Source organism: Caretta caretta, chromosome 5 (assembly GCF_965140235.1).
Source record: "Caretta caretta isolate rCarCar2 chromosome 5, rCarCar1.hap1, whole genome shotgun sequence".
Lineage (NCBI taxonomy): Eukaryota > Metazoa > Chordata > Testudines > Cheloniidae > Caretta > Caretta caretta.
Window position 1 is genome coordinate 127,734,076 of NC_134210.1, and position 19,598 is coordinate 127,753,673.

General features: G+C 40.0%; 1 protein-coding gene across 1 annotated transcript in view; it reads left to right on the forward strand.

Annotated features, from left to right (window-relative positions):
• Positions 1 to 19,598, forward strand: part of RNF38 (ring finger protein 38) — a 194,215-nt gene that overhangs the window by 93,175 nt on the left and 81,442 nt on the right. The window contains exon 2 of the mRNA XM_048849985.2: positions 6,517 to 6,587. Coding sequence (XP_048705942.2) covers positions 6,517 to 6,587 — 71 coding nt within the window. The remainder of the gene's footprint in view (positions 1 to 6,516; positions 6,588 to 19,598) is intronic.

The following is a 19,598-nucleotide window of genomic DNA, read 5'->3' on the forward strand; positions in this document are numbered from 1 at the left end:
GGAGTAATCATACATACAATAAAAAGTTCATTTTAATATTTAAAAATATAATGGAAAAGGATACTCCATGCCTTAGACCTGACCAGGTAGGAACTTCTGTCACTCAGTCTCTGAAAATAGTGGCTTGTGTAGTTATTTAAAAGAGTAAATGGAAATATGCTCATTAAGCTAGATTGTCAGATCTGGAAATTGAAGTCTTCTAGCTATAGAACTGGAGTAGTATGGACAGCAGGAGGGCAAGCTTCACTGCCATTGCCACGTGCTGTGTATTCACCCTGACCTGCTTAGTCCACATCAAACCGGCCTTGCCAACAAGGGTGCCAGGTGTTCTTGGTGGGCTTTGCAATGTGAGCACACATCCTCTAAGAACTAGAGTAAATCCACGAATTCACTTTATACCAGCTGCCAAACCACCCTTGGAGTGGTTGCCAGGCTAGGTTCGACAAGAACTATGAATAGGGCCCCACCAAATTCACAGCCGTGAAAAATGTGGTCACGGACCATAAAATCTGGTCTTTTGTGTGCTTTTATCCTATACAGATTTCACAGGGGAAACCAGCATTACCCAAATTGGGGGTCCTGACCCCAATGGGAGTTGTAGGGGGGTCGCAAGGTTATTTTAGGGGAGGTCACAGTATTGACATCCTTACTTCTGCACTGCCTTCAGAGCAGGGCGTCCGCAAAGCAGCAGCTGTTGGCCAAGTGCCCAGCTCTGAAGGCACAGCAGTGCAGTAGTAAGGGTGACAATACCATACCGCACCATCCTTACTTCTGCGCTGCTGCTGGCGGTGGCTCTGCCTTCAGAGATGGGATCCCGGCCAGCGGCCACCGCTCTCCACCAGCAGCACAGAAGTAAGAGTCGCGGTACCGCAACCCCCTCTACAATAACTTTGTGACTCCCTCACAATTCCTTTTTGGGTCAGTACCCCTACAATTACAACACCGGGAAATTTTAGATTTAAGTATCTGAAATCATTACATTTATTATTTTTAAAATCCTATGACTGTGAAATGGACCGTAAATTTGGTAGGGCTCTCACTATGAGCCTAAAGCTGGAAGGCTCTTTATGCCATTGTCAGTTCCCTAAGCGACCAGTTCCCCTGTAAATATGCACTAAAAACAGCAAACATTACTTGATTTTATGTGTCACGTTCAGAATATATGTGACAGTTCAATATGTGGAGGTGAATTTCTTGCCTTCTTAAGTAAGGCTGTACTCTTATTTCATCCATATCACCTAGACAGGCCAGAATATTATCAACAAGGAGTGTGAATTTAGGATCACTTCAAACCCTGCTTGTGAGCACAGTTGCTAATAGTCTTAAATAGGCTCTTGCAGCTGGGTCACGTTTTTAATTCGGATTCTGAGACCCAACTGCCCCTCCCCTCCCATCTCCAAAAGGTAACTGGTGCCAACTGTGTAAGCTCAAGCCAAAAAAAAGTACTGCTTTGACCCTTTTATCTGGGTTTAGTGGTTATTAAATTTATGTGCTGTTCAGTCTGTATGAAATAAATAATTTAGATATGGTAGAACTATCACTTTTTGCAGAATAACAAGGATCCAACAGATTTTTTTGACCCCCCCCCCCTTTTTTTTTTTTTTTTTTTTAGTAAATTTTGGGAGAGAAAATTGCAGAATTATTTAAAAACTTGACTGCCATTCAACCTGTGAACAGTTCTCCCATCCTGGAACGTGTACATGTGTGTTTCAGTCTTGCAGGAAAATAGTCCCTGGACCATGTGCACATTCCAACTTGTTGCAAGGGGGTGGGTGTGTATAATGCTCAACAGGCCTTGCTAAATTTTTTTTATTTGAAAATTAAGAGATAACAGTATTTTCAGGTAAGATCTTTGGAACTCACTCTGATGCTCAAGACACCTGAATAAAATAATATTCATTAGCAAAGTAAATTTTCATACCAACAAACTCAGGCCTTGATCCTGCAACTGGATTTGCTGAGGTATAAGAGGTTATGCAGGAGATAATGTTGCCTATTCCTTGTTTACAGTGTCACCTGAAAGTGAGAACAGGCATTCCTGTGGCACTGTTGTAGCTGGCGCTGCAAGATATTTATGTGCCAGATGCAGTAAAGATTCACATGTCCTTTCATGCTTCAGCCACCATTCCAGAGGACATGCTTCCATGTTGATGGTGGGTTCTGCTTGATAACGATCCAAAGCAGTGCGGACTGATGCATATTCATTTTCATCATCTGAGTCAGATGCCACCAGCAGAAGTTTGATTTTCTTTTTTGGTGGTTCAGGTTCTATAGTTTCTGCATCAGAGTGTTGCTCTTTTAAGACTTCTAAAAGCATGCTCCACACCTCATTCCTCTCAGATTTTAGACAGCACTTCAGATTTTTAAACCTTGGGTTGAGTGCTGTGGCTATTTTTAGAAATCTCACCTTCTTTGCATTTTGTCAAATCTGCTGTGAAAGTGTTCTTAAAATGAACATGTGCTGGGTCATCATCCGAGACTCCTATGACATGAAATATATGCAGAATGCAGGTAAAACAGTGCAAGAGACATACAGTTCTTCCCCCAAGGAGTACAGTCACAAATTTAATTGACGCATTATTTTTTTAATGAGCATCAGCAGCATGGAAGCATGTCCTCTGGAATGGTGGCTGAAGCATGAAGGGGCATACGAATGTTTAGCATATCTGACACGTAAATACCTTGCAACGCCAGCTACAAAAGTGCCATGTGAATGCCTGTTCTCACTTTCAGGTGACACTGTAAATAAGAAGCAGGCAGCAGTATCTCCCGTCAATGTAAACAAACTTGTTGGTCTTAGCTATTGGCAGAATAAGAAATCGGACTTAGTGGACTTGTAGACTCTAAAGTTTTACACTGCTTTGTTTTTTAGTGCAGTTATGTCACCAAAAAAAAAATTCTGCATTTGTAAATGCAGTAAATTCTGCATTACACTTTCATGTTAAAGAGAGAGCACTTCAATACTTGTATGAGGTAAATTGAAAAATACTATTTCCTTGGTTTATCATTTTTACAGTACATATATTTGTAATAAAAAATATTAAGTGAGCACTGTGCACTTTGTATTCTGTGTTGTAATAGAAATCAATATTGAAAATGTAGAAAAACATCCAAAAATATTTAATAAATTTCATTTGGAATTCTATCGTTATAAGTGTGATTCATCTCAATTAATTTTTTTTATTGCAATTAATTTTTTGAGTTAATCGCGTGACTTGACTGCAATTAGTTGACAGCCCTACTTGAGTATAAAAATGAAAGCTAAGTAAATTGCCTTCTAGACTTAAGAACTGAGTGCAGACCTGGAGCTTGCCTGCTTTACAGCCCCTTTAAAGCAGATATTTGTGTACATAAGGCATTAAAAGTAATCCTGCTGCTGTTCTACTGAGTGTATTTAAAGTTTATTGTACAGCTTTTGACAGACAGTGTTAACTTAAGAAATATGTCAAGTTTAAAAGCGAACATAAAAACACAAATGTGGAAAAGAGAAATTATACGCCTCTGACATTTTTGGACAAATGTTTAACAATACTTTTCAGAACACAGGCTACTTTATTTCTATAAATAAGGTGAGATGGGCATGTTAGCAGAATTTTCTTGTGGAGGTAGTTTGGTTTCTTGCAAGAATGTTAGGTTTGGTTTGGTTTTGTGGTGGTATAAGAAAAAAGTGTTTTAGGTGGTGAGGAAACATACTTTGACGTTTGTCGAGATTAATTGAATTCAGCCAGCATGTGGAATTTTAATCTTCTGGACAGCAAAACTGGAAATTTTATGAAACTTGGAAATCCCCAGGCCAGTATTTGAATGCAGCCATGACATGAACTGTTTCCCAGTAGCTGTGGTAAAGTCGGATAGTCTGAAAGTGGTGTGATTCAAGCCTAAAACGATGCAAATTGGCTGTGTTCCATCAATGAACATCATCCAGAGGCCAACTATTGGATGGGGCTCAACTGTTTTCACCCACTGTTAGGGTAGTGGCTATATGATACCACACTGCTTTTTCCATACTCTTTGCTAGATCGTAAGAAAAGAAGAATATGTAAAAACAGTAGAAAAGGAAACCTAAAAACCCCCAAGTTATTAAAATTCCTGTGGCATAATAGCAGTAGCAATTGCTGTGGAAATACAGACCATTATATATTCTGGGTGCACAGCAGCATAAACTACAAGAACATACTCTGCTTTGTTTAAGAGTGTGGGTGAAGGAGTGGGAGAGGGGACTAACTCTTCTTCAGTCTGCTTTTTCCTCTTCATGGAAATTTCTTGTTTTTCTGAATGCAATGTGAAAACTCTCTTGAATGCAATTAAATACTGTATATGCTTAAGCAAAAGTAAGTAAAATAGTTACTGTAATGAAGAATGAAACACACAAAAATAAAAGATGGTTATTCTGAAAAAGTCGTGATAAGGGGAGAAATGTTTAGAGAGGTCTTGCAGTAGCAGTCGCTTCTGGCTACCTTCCTGTATTTGTTAAGCAGGCTTACAAGCTTTCAGAGGGGTCGTCTTATGGCTGGAGCAGAGTGTGGACTTCAAAGCTCTATTAAACACTATGGTTGTGAAATGGCTTATAGCTTGGAGTAGTCTTTCAAAGTGGGAATCTGTGCATTGTCCTTCAAAACTACAGCAGGAAAAGAGGGAGGAGAGGGGCTGAAAGAAGTTCTGGTCAGAAGTTCTGCCCAGGAAGCAGAAAGACAGTAGCTTACAGATGAGATTTTTCTGTATTTTAATAACGTTTCTTGTTCCATGTTGGGAAGAGCAATTTTTGTCCATTGCTATATGACATGCAGACTCAATACATGTATTCATTTGCATGTTAGTTGATAACAGTTTCAGGCCTCTAATAATTCTGATTACGAGCTTGGGTTTTTGCCTACTTTGTTTCTAACATGACTCCACAGTTCTTCAGACTGCAACTGCTAAAAAGTAAAAACCCAATCATCTGTGCCATCCCAATGTAGCTGAGAGTCCCAGTTTTCCAATGGTATAAACCCTGTGTATCTCAACACCAGCAGTTCCTGAAAACTGCTGCTAAAATCATGTTGGAATTGAAGATGACAGGAGGAAAAGTCAAGGCAGAAATCCGAATGGGATTATAAAGGCTGATATGTCATGACCTATATGAGAAATAAAACACTTACCTGGACAAGAACAAATTATTTTGGGACTAATAAACTTTGCCAAACTTTTATCCTAGGTCAGCGATCAAAAAGAAAATATTTTGGCTCTGTAATGTGTTATGTTCTGATAGAATAAAATCCTTTTACCTTAAATAAATAAATATCTGGGTAAGGCATACTAGAATGATGTCCCTCTAGGGATGGTATAGAAGAGAATGGAAGGGAAAGTGGTTACCCCTTGGTTTGCTAAGCAGGTAACTGACAACCTTCATTTGTATTTGCAAAATGAATATGTGCTTGTGGGCTCGTGAGTTAGAGCAATTTTTAAAATAAAATTGGGTTCGCATGTTAGCCATTGTGTTGCATATTTTAATTTGGCTTTGTTAAACTCCAAAAAATAAAAAGGGAACATCAGCAGAGTCTCTTCTCTCAATTTGCTAAGCCAGATTGCTTTAGTGGGGATATTACTGTGCCTTTTTCAGGGAGGAAACAAATGTATGAAATAAATAAGACTTTACAAAACGTAGCTTGCACTGTAAAAGGATTTAAGATTTTTTTTGCACACATAAATGCGTATTAGGGTGAACTCCAGTAGCTGCCATCCTTCTTATAAACAAGTCTTGTGGTCTTGCACTATTAAGTCCTTGCCAGGGTTGATCTGCACCATAGCCTGCCACATACAAGAATATGGGTAGGAAAGACTTGCACTAAGCTCTTGGCTGGGGGGTGGGAATTCCAACCTGAACAAGAATCAGAGTAGCAGCCATGTTAGTCTGTATCCATAAAAAGAAAAGGAGGACTTGTGGCACCTTAGAGACTAATGCTCTAATAAATTTGTTAGTCTCTAAGGTGCCACAAGTACTCCTTTTCTTTTTACTGAACAAGAATGTTATCAACAAAATGATGATTCTCTCTGCCTCTTGGTCCTAGCTATTCTAAGTTTTGTCTTAGCAAAAGGAAGTATTCTATTTCTTCCCCTGGGTTAACTACCCATTGTGTTAATAACTGGGTAACCTAGTAGAGGGGGGACACTACTGTAACACAGTGTGTGTAGCTGTTCTTGACTTATATTTGTTGTGTGTATTTTGCTGCTTTATGGCATATGTTTGTTTTGGATTAATGAACAAGTACTAATTTTGTTCTGTTTAAATGTTTAAAAAAGTCTTGGAGAAGAGATCTCTGGAACATAGTGAAAAATGTCTCTGCTGCTTATCCCATCATCAGAATTAAATACAAGAGCTGTCTGACATAGATGTTTGGCAACTAAATCTCTCTGCTGTGTGAAAAAAATTCTGGCTCCTACACTTGTCTGTATTTATTTTTAGTATTCCTAGGGATTGGGTTTCCAGTTCTAATTATTTTTTTTCCCGCCCCCCCCCCCTCCCCTTTTCTCTTGTAGGTAGTACGGGTGCTTCCTTCCAGTGCCAGTCAATCCATCAAGACCACATTTGTAATGATGACAGTGACAAGGTGAGATCTGTGTAAATTTCCCCTTTAGGGAAGGTGCATGTCATTCTTTTGCAGATTGCGTTGCTTTTATAGACTAATGGTTGTTTTCCAGAGCCAAAAGCTAACTTTATATGAAATACATGTTACAATCTGAAATAGCTCTGGTCTTTTAAGAAAAATTTATATTTCACTCAATATGATCTTTTAGTTGATTAAGGAGACACTAGTCTTGTAATCTATTTTTTTCTGCTTCCATTCCCTCATTGTTCTCAATTTTTCTGGCTTACCACACTGACACCCACAGGTAATAATGGGTGGTGATTCCCCTATTGGCTTTGTTATATATAGCAATAATGTCTTATTACTGTCATTTTGTGACTTGTGAAGTTTGAGCTGGCTTAGCATGCTGAAAAGAATATTCTATGTGTGCTGTAGGTTTTCTCAACCTATCTCATGTGTTTTGGAGATAGGAATTTATTTTTTCACACTGCAGCTTCAAAATATCAATCTCTACCTGGCAGTGTGCAAGTGTTTTCCTAACCTTTTGGCAAGAGATAGCATTCATGCACTAGCTTTAAGTTAATAAAGATGTTCACTGGTATTTTTTGTTAGAAATGTTCTGTGAGGGGTTGGATTAGTTATATAAATGACACAAATACAAAAATTGGATTGGATTGGATCATTCTCAAGTCAGATGGGGGGGCAGGGGGGTTCCTTAAAAATTTTAATGTCCCTTTCAAAGTAAATGAACTATGGGCCACTACATAGTGCATGTAAGTGGTACTTTGTCATACTTGTAAATACTGTATATAAGCTCCTGTCTGGATAGGAGTGGGATGGGAGATGTATACTAAATTCAGAATTTAATTAAATACAGAATTTGGCAGGAACATCCCAAATCTAGATAGGCCTGTTTGCTCAGCTGCACAGTTTAAAGGATATTAGCTAATGTGGTGCTATTATGTACAAATGTAGACTGATAGCCTTCCTAGCAAGGGCACTTGCATACAAAGTCCTGTCTGTCTTGCTAGTTACATGTCCTTCTTTATCATCTGAGTGCCTGAGTACTTGGGCCAATCTTTAGAGGTGTGGTACAGGTAAGCCTCTTCAGAATTATGCAAATATTGGACAAAAGTGCTGAGCAGAATATGCCAGGATTTTCTAAAGAATCATAGAATCATAGAATATCAGGGTTGGAAGGGACCTCAGGAGGTCATCTAGTCCAACCCCCTGCTCAAAAGCAGGACCCATACCCAATTAAATCATCCCAGCCAGGGCTTTGTCAAGCCTGACCTTAAAAACGTCTAAGGAAGGAGATTTCACCACCTCCCTAGGCAACGCATTCCAGTGTTTCACCACCCTCCTAGTGAAAAAGTTTTTCCTAATATCCAACCTGAACCTCCCCCACTGCAACTTGAGACCATTACTCCTTGTCCTGTCCTCTTCCACCACTGAGAATAGTCTAGAACCATCCTCTCTGGAACTACCTCTCAGGTAGTTGAAAGCAGCTATCAAATCCCCCCGTTTTGATTCCGTTTGGTTCTGCAGTCCTGCATTAAAGTCAAGTTAGCGTGGTTATTTTCCCTGACTTCATTTTCAAAGTTTGTGAGCTCCCTTTAAAACTAAAAAAGAGACATTTTATTCTAACAGCTTTACATTCTGTTGATATCTTGTCTCCTCCCCTTTGTTATAGATGGTTCTATCCTTCATGCTGCTGCTGGTCTATCTGTTCTCAATGGGAGTAGGAGAAGGAAGCATATAGAGCATTCCAGCTTAGCCTTCTGCAGCTGGTACATTTATTTGTTCTGTATGGAATCTTTAATGTCCTCTTTGGACCAAGAGGAACTCACAGGGCTGGAGGGCATTTATAATGATGGAATGACAAAAGTGGTACATAGAGGATTCATATGAGGAGGGGGAAAGGGGCACTACTGGAGTTGGAGATGTCTTTCAGTGTCTGATATGCAGCCAGTACTCGCCAGTGGGTCTACTGGTGCTGTTTCTGTGGGCAGACAACTTAACAGTGGTTGTTTTAAATCTAATCGATCCTCTCATCTCCTTTAGTCTCATAGCTCACTCTTACTTCTGGTGAATCTTGGCACCAAGAGGGTCTGTGGATGGGGAACAGACAGTGGTAATAAAGTTCCCTTCCTGTGCACCAATGTCTAGTGGCTAAGGTACAGAACGCTTTCTTTACATTGCTTCGTCCCTTCTGCTGCTGAAAGTGAGTCCCCCCAGGAGTGACCGCCTCATGGGAGGTAAACTAATCTGTAACAAGGAAATGGAGACCAAACTAAAGGATGAAAACACACAGAGTAGTTAAAAATGTTCGACAGTTGTTTTAAATGCAGTTAGGTGTTTTGCTTTGAAGGTGCTTCGCAGTTCTTTAAATTGCAGCCGGGAAAGGTAGCCTGTTAGACTCAGAAAGGTTCATGACCATTTCCAAGTCACAGGATGTGAGGCACCTCCACAGCATTCAAGGAAAACACAAAAATGTCCTGGCTCTGTTTGTCGGGTGGGGTAAGAAGGGGGAGGCTGGGGGGGGGGGGGGGGGAGAAAGTGGGAAACCATCCCTCCTCTGTGTATTGCTCCTATGCATACCTGTAAAAGTTGAGTGGAGTAGATCTGTTCCAAAGAGCATGATGAAGAATGCCATTTTGGAAGCACCGAGGAGAAATCTTTTCCTCCAAATGACAGTCTTATGCAGTGGTGTCTTTGATGATTTCTCCCATTTCTAAGCGCTCACATGGAACCATCTGCCATGCACTTTGTGTTTAGAAACTGGTAATCATGTAGTAAAATGGCTGCTTGTTCAGGAAAATTGTGAACACCCTTGACAATGCACATCTGTGCCGATGCGTACTGCATCCACCTTTTTATTTTTACAGGGAGGATGAAGAGAAAGCACTGGTTCTCAGTTAATGGCATTGAGGAGTATGTGTTAAATTTACATCTTTCCTTTGTTAGAATCATTCACAGAATTTTTTTATGGACATAACCCCTATATGTGGTGCATTTTTTTTTTTAAAGTTGGTTACATTATTAATTTATCCTTTTTATTTAATACATCCTCTAGCACAAATGCATGTGACAACTCAGGGATTTTTGGTTTGGGGGGATTTTTTTAATGTGTTAAATTCTGATCCAGAGCCGATGTGAATCAGTTTGAAAATAAGAGGTCTGATTGCACCATCATTCGGTGGGGGAACTCCAGTTAATAGTGATGGGAATATCTCTTGAATAAGGAATGCAGGATCTAGCCTTAATTTACAAGCAGAAATACGACTCATAGTAGACTGGATACAGAAAGTAGTTTTTTTTTTTTTTTTTTAAATAATATATAAAAAAGGATAGCCGTCCACATCTTCAACTTCTGCTAACTAATGCACAGAAGTCTCAGTAAAGTCGTACACTGCCCAGTCTTGTGTGTGATCACATCACCAGTCAGTGCACTATATGAGAAACTTAAGGTATAGGAACTGACTGCCAGTTTTGTATGTGTATTTTGCAGTAGCTTCTCCACAAATCCTGGTATACATTTCTTGGAAACAGGTGATATAGGAAATGTTCTGTGCAACACACATTTAAATGAATGTTGCAAATTTAATGAAAACTATTCCCAGGCTTCCAATCCAATTATTTGATTTTTGTTGACTTGGCTACATAGGAATCTTGAATACATGTTCAGTCAGATCAGCAGGAAACCAAAGACTAGAATTTTTCAAGTGTGGCCTCACTGCATTAAAAAATGAATAATTGGCTAGAGTGTTATTGGTAATATTAAGACTCTGTTTAACTTTACAGGTTCAGAAAGAAGCATTTTTGCCACTTCCGATAAAATCTTTACTTGAATCTGTGATATACTATAATTTCCTTTTTATATGCAGTTTTAAAATGACTATTATGGAGACAAGTCTTAAAATAATTGCTGTTTTGGGGGTGGTTGGGGGAGTTGAAGTGTAATGTATAAATCAAAGGCCCATTTTTTCATGTTAGTAATGTCTTTGATTCTTAGAATGACTAGTCATTCATATTTAAACCGTTAATGTGCTGTTAATTTAAGAATGATTGGTGTGATTTTGGACTAAGACTGGAAGTGTTGTTACTAAAGAAACAGAATTCTGTAGTCTAAGCTGTTCTTCAATCGGTTCATGTAGGGGAAAATATTTCAAAAAGGTCCCTTTATTACTAAAACGCTGCTGGTTTTGTTTTAAAACCAAACAGTGATTTCCCCTTGAACACAAGAAAAATGTTCTTCACAGTGCATTTTCAACCATATTCAACTTGTTTATGGCTATGAAAGCTATTTGTTTTTTTTTCTTCTTGCCCTTTATTCAAAAGGATGCACCCCAAGGTAAGATGAAGTGTGAGGTCTCCCTATTAGACAGCTTATATTAGTGAAAGAACAGGACCAACCTGACTTGAGGTTACCTGTTTTTTTTCCTTGTCCTTGCAAGGGTTTGTGCTTTACAGCATGAAGTGTATCATAAAATGCAGCTTGTGTTTACTTAGACAATGTAGCATCCAGTCTTCAGAAATCCACTGGGGCCTGGCAAGTTGAGAGAGGTTTAATTTGTGTAATGATGTGGAAATATTTAGGTATTGGGCAATGATTGTTTGTTTATTACATACATGTTTAATTCCTTACTATTCTTATTTGTAAACAAATCATCCTCCAAACCTACAACTTGTAATGTACGAACTCTACTTCTGGGAAATCTCCCAAGAGACCTGACCCTTTTATCAGTCCCCCACTCCCCACCCAAATAAAAACAAACAGACTAACCAGGAATAGTGGAAAAAAATAAAACTGTGAGAGTAATCTAATGCAGGGGTTCTCATAATAAAATTTTTGGTGGCCTCAGAGTGCGGCCACCAACTCTTGCTGGTGGCCGCTCTGACAATTTTTATAAAATAGTTAATTAACTTTAGGAAAAACAAATAAATATGCACATATACATCTCCAAATCATTGTAATTTATTTATGTAGGGTTGGTTTTTTTTGCAGACTCAATAAAAACAATGTACAGTTTTTGCTTTTCTTTACTGGACCTAAACAGAATAGAAACACAATTTGCATGTTCTTGTCTTTTTTTTCTTATTGTTTCTTTTAAGTTGCTTTTTTTTTTTAATTGAAGATTTGCTAGCTACTAAGTCTGCTGTGAAAAGTGATATTAGCAAACACACAAATGTCATTTTTCACAGCAGACTTACTCAGCCCTGGCAATTACGGGGACAAATTGAGCTCTGGATGGGGAGGTGGGTATGGAGGCAGCGGGAGCCAGGGGCAGTGGGAGGGGTGGTGAGCTTGGGGAATGGAGCCCAAAGCCCCATGGCTGGAGCCTGCCACCCCAGGCTGGAGCCTGCCACCCCAGGCTGGAGCCTGCCACCCCAGGCTGGAGCCTGCCACCCCAGGCTGGAGCCTGCCACCCCAGGCTGGAGCCTGACCCCACTGCCCCTGGGAAGGTGGGGAACTCACTGGCTGCCTGCTCCTCCAGGTTTTGTGTCTCCAGAGGGGCCACTGCTTTGCCCCCTCCCCCCCACACACCAGTAACTACCCAGAAGGCTGTGGCCCCAAGAAAAGCCCCTGGTGGCCGCATTTGAGACATGCTGACCTAGTGGGTCTGCCTGCATTACGGTCTGCAGAACCAGGCTCTAAATAAGGGACAGATCACATGCATGCATATGAAAATCCCACTGGAGAAATCTGGAAAGCAGCCTCCAGCATTTTCCCTATATTTGTTGGTGGGAGGAAAAGAAGTGTTTGGATAAGTTTGCTTTCCGACAGACACACACCCTCTTTCCACCCCGCCTTCCCCTGGAGAATCCATAAAAGGCAGGGCATGCACACTCCTGGAGAATCCAGAAAATGTAGGGCAGTCTGTGTACTAGGCCCGGCAGCTGCCTTCACACCTGCTCTGGGACTTCTGTTCTCCCTGAAGCATTAGTAGAGACATGTTGCCCATGAGGTTTTCTCTCTGTCTAGTACTTCTCTAGGACCTTCTCCCATCCCTCAACCCTTCCTTTAGGGGGCATACACAGCACAGAGAAAAACTGCACAAAAATTATTGCAACCTTGCACCACTGTATTGCCATTTTTGTGGCATGACCCCTCTGATGTCAGTTTGTCAGCAAGGGACCAAGCAGGAGCAAGAGACATGGCACCAACCCTTTCAGGCTCTCTGTGTCCATGCTCCCCAGAATCTTCCTGAAACTTGGTGACGAGGATAGTAAGTCTTCCTTGCTGAGGAGTTGAAGGTCATCTCCATTCTTCTCAATGGCATGTTAACTCTGAAGTCCAGGGAGGGCAATTTAAATGTTAGCATTTACTATTTCATGTTATTGGCAGTGTAGTTGTAGCTGTGTTTGGTCGCAGGATCCACGAGACAAGGCGGGTGAGGTAATTTCTTTTATTGGATGAGCTTCTATTGGTGGAAGAGACAGGCTTTCAAGCTTACACAGCGTTCTGTCACCCACCTTGTGTGTGTCTCTTTCCTATTCATTTTGTTAGAAACATCCAACCACTTTGGGATTGTCAGTAGTGTAGCTCTGCTCCCTCCTCAGATCTGACCCTTAATTGAGAGTATTTAAATGCTAATGTTAGGTAAGAGCTGTTCATATTTTTCTTTTTTTAAGAAACAAAGATCTGAATAACAATGCTGCTGGAAAACATTACTACAATATTAAGTCCCAAAAATGTGTAGATGGACAGTATAAAACTTAAGATGTCATAAGTAGTAATTCATCTGTTTTGAACATATGCAGTAGTTTCAATTCTTTTTGCCAGTTAAATGTTTACGTTAATATATTACTGTTTTGTTGTAAAATACATACCATGAAAAATGCAGAAAGTGCTACAGTCAGATTAGCAGTGGAACCTTAACTTTTGCCTTTCCTTACATATGTGGCTTTGACGATCCAATTTTAATGTTGTATTAATGTAGTTTTGTGCATGTTAATATTTCCTAGTGCTTTATCTTGTATAGTTTTAAAGTATCCTCCGGAGTGGTGCTTCTGAAACTTTTTTGGAAACCTTTCCTATAGTTATATACATCTTACTATTGGAAGGGACTATCCTTGTGTCCCGTTAGTCACACATTTTCCCTTCCTTGAGAACAGAATGAAATCCTGCTTTTTATACCCTCTCATACCACCTAATCAATTTCTCTCCCTCCTTGGTGCCTACATCCTTCAAATGTCTAAGATATTATGTCTCCCAAATGATACCTAATCTTTCAATCCATCTTGGAGTGAGTTTTCCAGACCTTAAATAACTGTTGTTGCTCTTCCCTGCACTTGCTTCAGTTTGTCTATCTTGTGGTACTGAGATGCTCAGAAGAGAGAGTTTTCTGGGGGCCATATCTTCCTCGTTGTGCATTTTAAAAAAGTGTGGAAATGGAGATTTCACCAGAAAAAGCTCTAAAGCGTCTAATCAAGAATATCCTCCATATTCTACCGTGGTGGAACAAGGCTAGGGGTTAAGCTAACAGAGCTGTTCATAGCTCAGGCTTTAAAAAGTAGTTCAAGAATCCATTTCAGAATCCTAATTTATTAATGGACCTACTTACTTGTCTGTAAAATAGGAATAATGACACTTACCCACTTTCTGTGAGGTGCACTGTGATCTACTGATGAAAAGCAATATATAAATTCTAAGTATTTTTATTTTCTGTCTAGTATTCCCCTTCTCCCGAATTATCACTGTAAAAGCTCTTTCTGTTCTACTTAATTCATCGTCTTGTTTTTTGCTCCTCTTATCTTTTTCCTGCAAGTCTTAATTGACTCTATATACTTGTTGGGTTTCCTTTTCCCTTTTCCATTTCCTATGCAGGTCTGGCGGATAGTACTCTGCTCTTCATTTATTGATTTGACCCTCTTGCATGCTGTAGTGAACTATTGACTACTGTTGTCATTTTAATTTTGGATATCCTCCAGGGTTTTTTGTTTTTACTGGTTGCATGCAGATGTAAAAGCTGAGGAGTTTTAATGTTCACCTCTTATCTGTGACCTGGGTTGGTGGTTGTATCAGTTGCTGGATGCTAACTTTGAACCCTCAACAAATGGGAACATAATGGTCTTCAGTAGGTGCTTGCTGCCTGGCAGTGTCTTCCTGAGAATCCTTCTTTGTCACCAGGTGATGATCCTGCTAGAAAATATTCTATGTTTCATTGACCCACTGTTACAAGTGCTCCTCACCCTGTCTGAATATAAGGGAGATGGGAGTCGTTCAAGAGAAAGAGAAGACCTAAGTTGTGAGCTGAGAGGAACCTTGAGAGGAGCCAAGAATAGAGAAAAGGCTTGGGTTGTATTTTGAGTTGTTTCATTTTGAGTTCCTTTTTTAATAAAACCAATCCCTAGGAGGATGATATGCATTATGAGGAAGAGTTACGTTTGGGTGAAACTTTAACAGAATTTCCTGACTTTTGGGTGATTGAAATAGCATTCTGTGTGTGTGTGTATCCAAAAGTCAGGAAATTCTGTTAGTTTCACCCAACCGTAACTCTCTCTATATTTATTTCTCATAAAAGACATGGAGGGAGTTAGTTGTTGTGCCAGACTCTCTGGAAGATGGAGATACGCAGTGTTGCATAGATATAGCTGTTTGAGAGTGATTTTTAGTTTACTAATTAGTTTCTGAAGCTCACTTCAGTTTACATATAAAGAGTTTTTACTGAAATAAAGTGGGGAAATAACTGACAATGCTGTTTGAGCCCCAGTTCTATGGCCCAGTCCTGTGGATTTTGAGCACCCCAGATCAGTGGATGCATGTAGTATGCAGGACTTTTCTTTAAAATTTTTTTTTTAATGGATTTGAGGAAGAACAGACCAAGAATGATATAGAAAAACCTGTAAAATAGTTTAGCTCCTACTAACTACCAGGATATTTTCCCCTCTACTACATCTATACTGATTTTTCTTGGAACTGCATGTGTAAGAATGTGGCAATCGAAGAGTAACATTTACCGATGTGAAAAGAAACCTTGAGGGAAGAAAAAACATTTGAGTGTCTTAAAAGAAATGATGGCAGACTGGGAAAATGAGATTGTCTATAACAGTAGCTTCTGGCACCTTATGTCTTCACTTGACTTATTAAGTGTTCTGACATTTCAGTACAGTGTAGAGCTGAACTATTACTGTCCCATAAAATGACTTGGGTCTGTAAATGAAAAGACTGTTTTGTACATCTTTCTAAATTAAATGACTTACCTGTGTCAGAGGCAGGTTTCATTGCCTGTGCTTTGAAAGATGAAGAAATTTTTTAAAATACTGTTTAGTAATGTTCCCCAGGAGTGGGAGGATTAGGAAATATTGTATATAGCTAGTGAAAATTACAGGGTTTTTTTACATTCGACTGAAGCACATTCAACGTTTGCTGTGTATTCTGTGTGAGAGGCAGGACGTGTATGTCTTCGTTTATTGATAGAAATAAACATCTTTGTACTGTTGTACAATGCTTTCCTGAATGGGAGCATAGCAAAAGCGATCTGTTAAGTCAATATTTCCCAAACTTTTGAAAGCTAAGCCATCTTTCAAGAAAACAGAACCATTCTCATCCCTCAATCTTAATTTATACATCATCTGCATCCTCCCAGCTAGTCCTTCAGGCCCCACAGTTTAGGGAACGCTGACTTAAATGCTCCCATGCATATGAAGAAGTGGGTTTTTTACCCACGAAAGCTTATTCCCAAATAAATCTGTTAGTCTTTAAGGTGCCACCGGACTCCTTGTTGTTTTTGTGGATACAGACTAACATGGCTACTCCTCTGATGCTTAAATGCTCCCAGTTCTCATAGCTCGTTGCTGCTGTGTTCTTCATACAGTGGCTTGACCTGGTAGTGACCATACTGTGAATCAAAATGATGTCATGCCAATGAATTGGAGGGGATGTCCCAACAAACCATCATGTGGAATACTGCACTGTGAGAAAGGGGAACAAGAAAAGAATGTGCTGCTGTGGAAACTTGGCAGTCTAGACCAACTTAGTTTCATGTCACTCTCCATTCAGTCAGCACAGTGAGATGTTGCGCTTTGGATACAATCAGGTGCCTATTGATTCAGTTCAAAATCCCACTAGTTGAGTCAGTAGAAGTTACCTTTTTATAAGACAATGCCAGTTATCTTATGTAGGTCCCCTTCTTTCTTCAGGCAGCATTTTGAGATTTGATTTAAATCGGGGCTTTAATTTTGTTGTTTTAGGAATGGTCTCTGGTACTTTATTCTCCCCTCCCCAAAAAGTCCCACAGATACATGGGAAGGAGAAACAAGAATTTTAATGTTTACACCTTAGCTCCCTCTTTTCCCTCACTCGCCTCCTTTTCCCACTCAGGATGGTCAGTCGGGGAGGAGGCCAATATGCAAGATTGCTGTGGTTTGTAAATGTCAGAGTACTATAGAAGTTCAAAAAATGAAAAACCCCAATAAACACAGTAAGTTGGGAGAGGTGGGGAACACCATTAAATTTTCACAACCATACTTGGAGGGAATAAGCAGTTTCTCTGCAATGTCAGGTCAGTGCTTTGCCTTTCCTGGTGTCCACTGCGTAGTACAGCCCCCTTTCTCCTTGTCTAGCGTAGGTACCACTAGTTCCCATTGAGACTGGCAGATGGTAGTAGATGCTCATTAGCAGCTACCAGGAGAGGCAGGTATTGCAGAGAGCTCCCTGCAAGGTTCTCCATCTCCAGTCACCAGAAAGGAGTTGAGAAAGAAGGCTGCCTGGCCAGCTGCCAGGCTGCTATAGAGTGTTGGGAATGCAGAGGAGTAAAGTATGAAGTCCAGCAGCATTCAGCTGGGGAGAGTGATTGCAAAGGCAGGCTTGAAAAAAGCACAATCACTGTGGCAGTAGGCTGGTTTTAAAGCCCTAGTGTTGCTCGTCAGTGGCTGCTATCAGCACTAGTTACTTTGCACTACCCCGATATTCAAGAGAGGAGTCGTCTAACCAGAGGTCACCATCCGGCATCTTGGCAGTGACTTGGGAAAATGCCACAGAGCAAGCAGTGATGCTCTCTTGATGCACAGTGGTCAGCCTTTATCTGGCTGACATGAAGAGTAGACTTTAGGAAGGCTTCAAAGAAGTAATGATCTCAAACATTTTGTTGGTTTCTTTCCAAAATGACACTTCCTTCCTTAGATCAACTGGGGGGACATGCATGTCAGCCATTTTTTCACAGCTACCTCTTCTATCAGTGTAAGAGTAGAGGTAAATAATTTGAATGGCTCTGCCTAATAGAACAGTGGAATGGGGGAATCTGTAAATCAGACAGGAGCAAGAAAATAACTTTTTGCTGTGAGATTATTTTTAACTATCCCCAGAAAATGGCCAGAGAACAGGAATCCATCCAATACATTTGCTCTCTCTCCCACACAGTTACTTTCTGTGCTTGTTAATTTTTAAAAATGGTATGGGTACCAGTTAGAGAAGTCTGGAGTCAGACCTTCACTGAGACTACTTGAAAAGAACCCTTTCCACTGCACCACAGATGTTGGGAATTATAATGGCTTTGGCTATCAATGCCTTAACCAAATATTGTAATGCTATAATCCTTCAAATTTAGACAGTAGATTGTCATTACTTCAGAGATTTTTTTCCCCCCATAATACAGTGGAAGTGAATGAACAAGTATTTTGTATATACGTATGGACTTTTGCTCTAACTGAAGTTTTTTCCACCAAATCATTCCTAGTTCCTAGATTCTCCATCACTGACAATTATTAAACCCAAGATTGTATGTTTTTCTAAAAGATCTGCTCTAGAAATTTTTTTGGGGAAGTTCTCTGGCCTGTACTATACAGGCAGTCAGACCAGATGGTCACAATGGTCCCTTTTGGCTTTAGAATCTGAGAATAGCTAGACTGGTTCATTGCTCAAGTCTAGTGAAGTAACTGTTACTCTACAGACACAAATGAGTTTAGGATTCTTTACTGTGGTAGGTTTGCTGCGGGATGCCAACTCCGTAATAGAAATCCTTCTGGTGACTTCAGTGGACGTTAGATCATGACCTCGATTTTCCGAACAGAGCAGGTCTATTTTTCTGAGGTGTAAAAAAAAAAAGAGGAGTCCGGTGGCACCTTAAAGACTAACAGATTTATTTGGGCATAAGCTTTTGTGGGTAAAATACCACTTCTTCAGATGCAACAGGTATGTCTGAGGTAAGTCAGTCTCATGCAGAGCAAGAGATCTGGGTAACTAATGGTCTTGCATTATTAATCATTGCTGAAATTAGGTTGCTAGAACAAGGGAGGTCACACTCATTGGGCCTGATTCAACACAACAAATATCCGTTTTCCACAGCATCCAGGCTATTTTTTTCATTTTTGGAGGATTGGGGAGGAACTGATCTTCTGTAACGTAACATCATAGATGTTGGACATTTAGCAGAAAATATATTATTCAGCATAAAACAGAAGAGATAAAAAGATGCGATACCAAGGAAAAAGCTTTAATTTGCTGAATCTTTTGGCTCCCAAATACAGGTGGAGGATGTCGGATCCACTTCTAGAAAACGTTTAGAAAAAAAAATCTGGATTGATGTAAATGTCTAGTATGTGTGTAGGGTATCATAATTTTCTTCCTCTGTTACATTTGCACACTTTCTACCTTATGGAAAGCCAGAGTAATCTAGTCTATTTCCTGAACTCAGACAGCTTGTTTTGGATCTATTATTTTCTCTCTGTGCTTGACAATAGGTTTTGGTCAAAGCACCAAAATGTTAAATGGTTGTCCTACTTTCAAAAAGGACACTCCAACCTTCCTCCCCATTCTTTACTTTATTCACTCTGAATGGGGGGAGGGGGGAGTATGTTAAGTGTTTTGTTGTTGTATTGCCTATTTCTGGCTAACCCTGGGTTTTGCTAGGAAGACCAGTTGGTTACCCATGAGTACATTCTGTGCCCCTACTCTGTCCCTACTGTCGTTGTCTTCTGTGAATCGTGACTGCCCACTCCACAGTGATCTTCTGCACCTGCATATGCTATTGCACCAGTACAGTGCACTGAAGCAGCTTGTAAAAGAGAGAATGTTCTGTGTTTACTGTT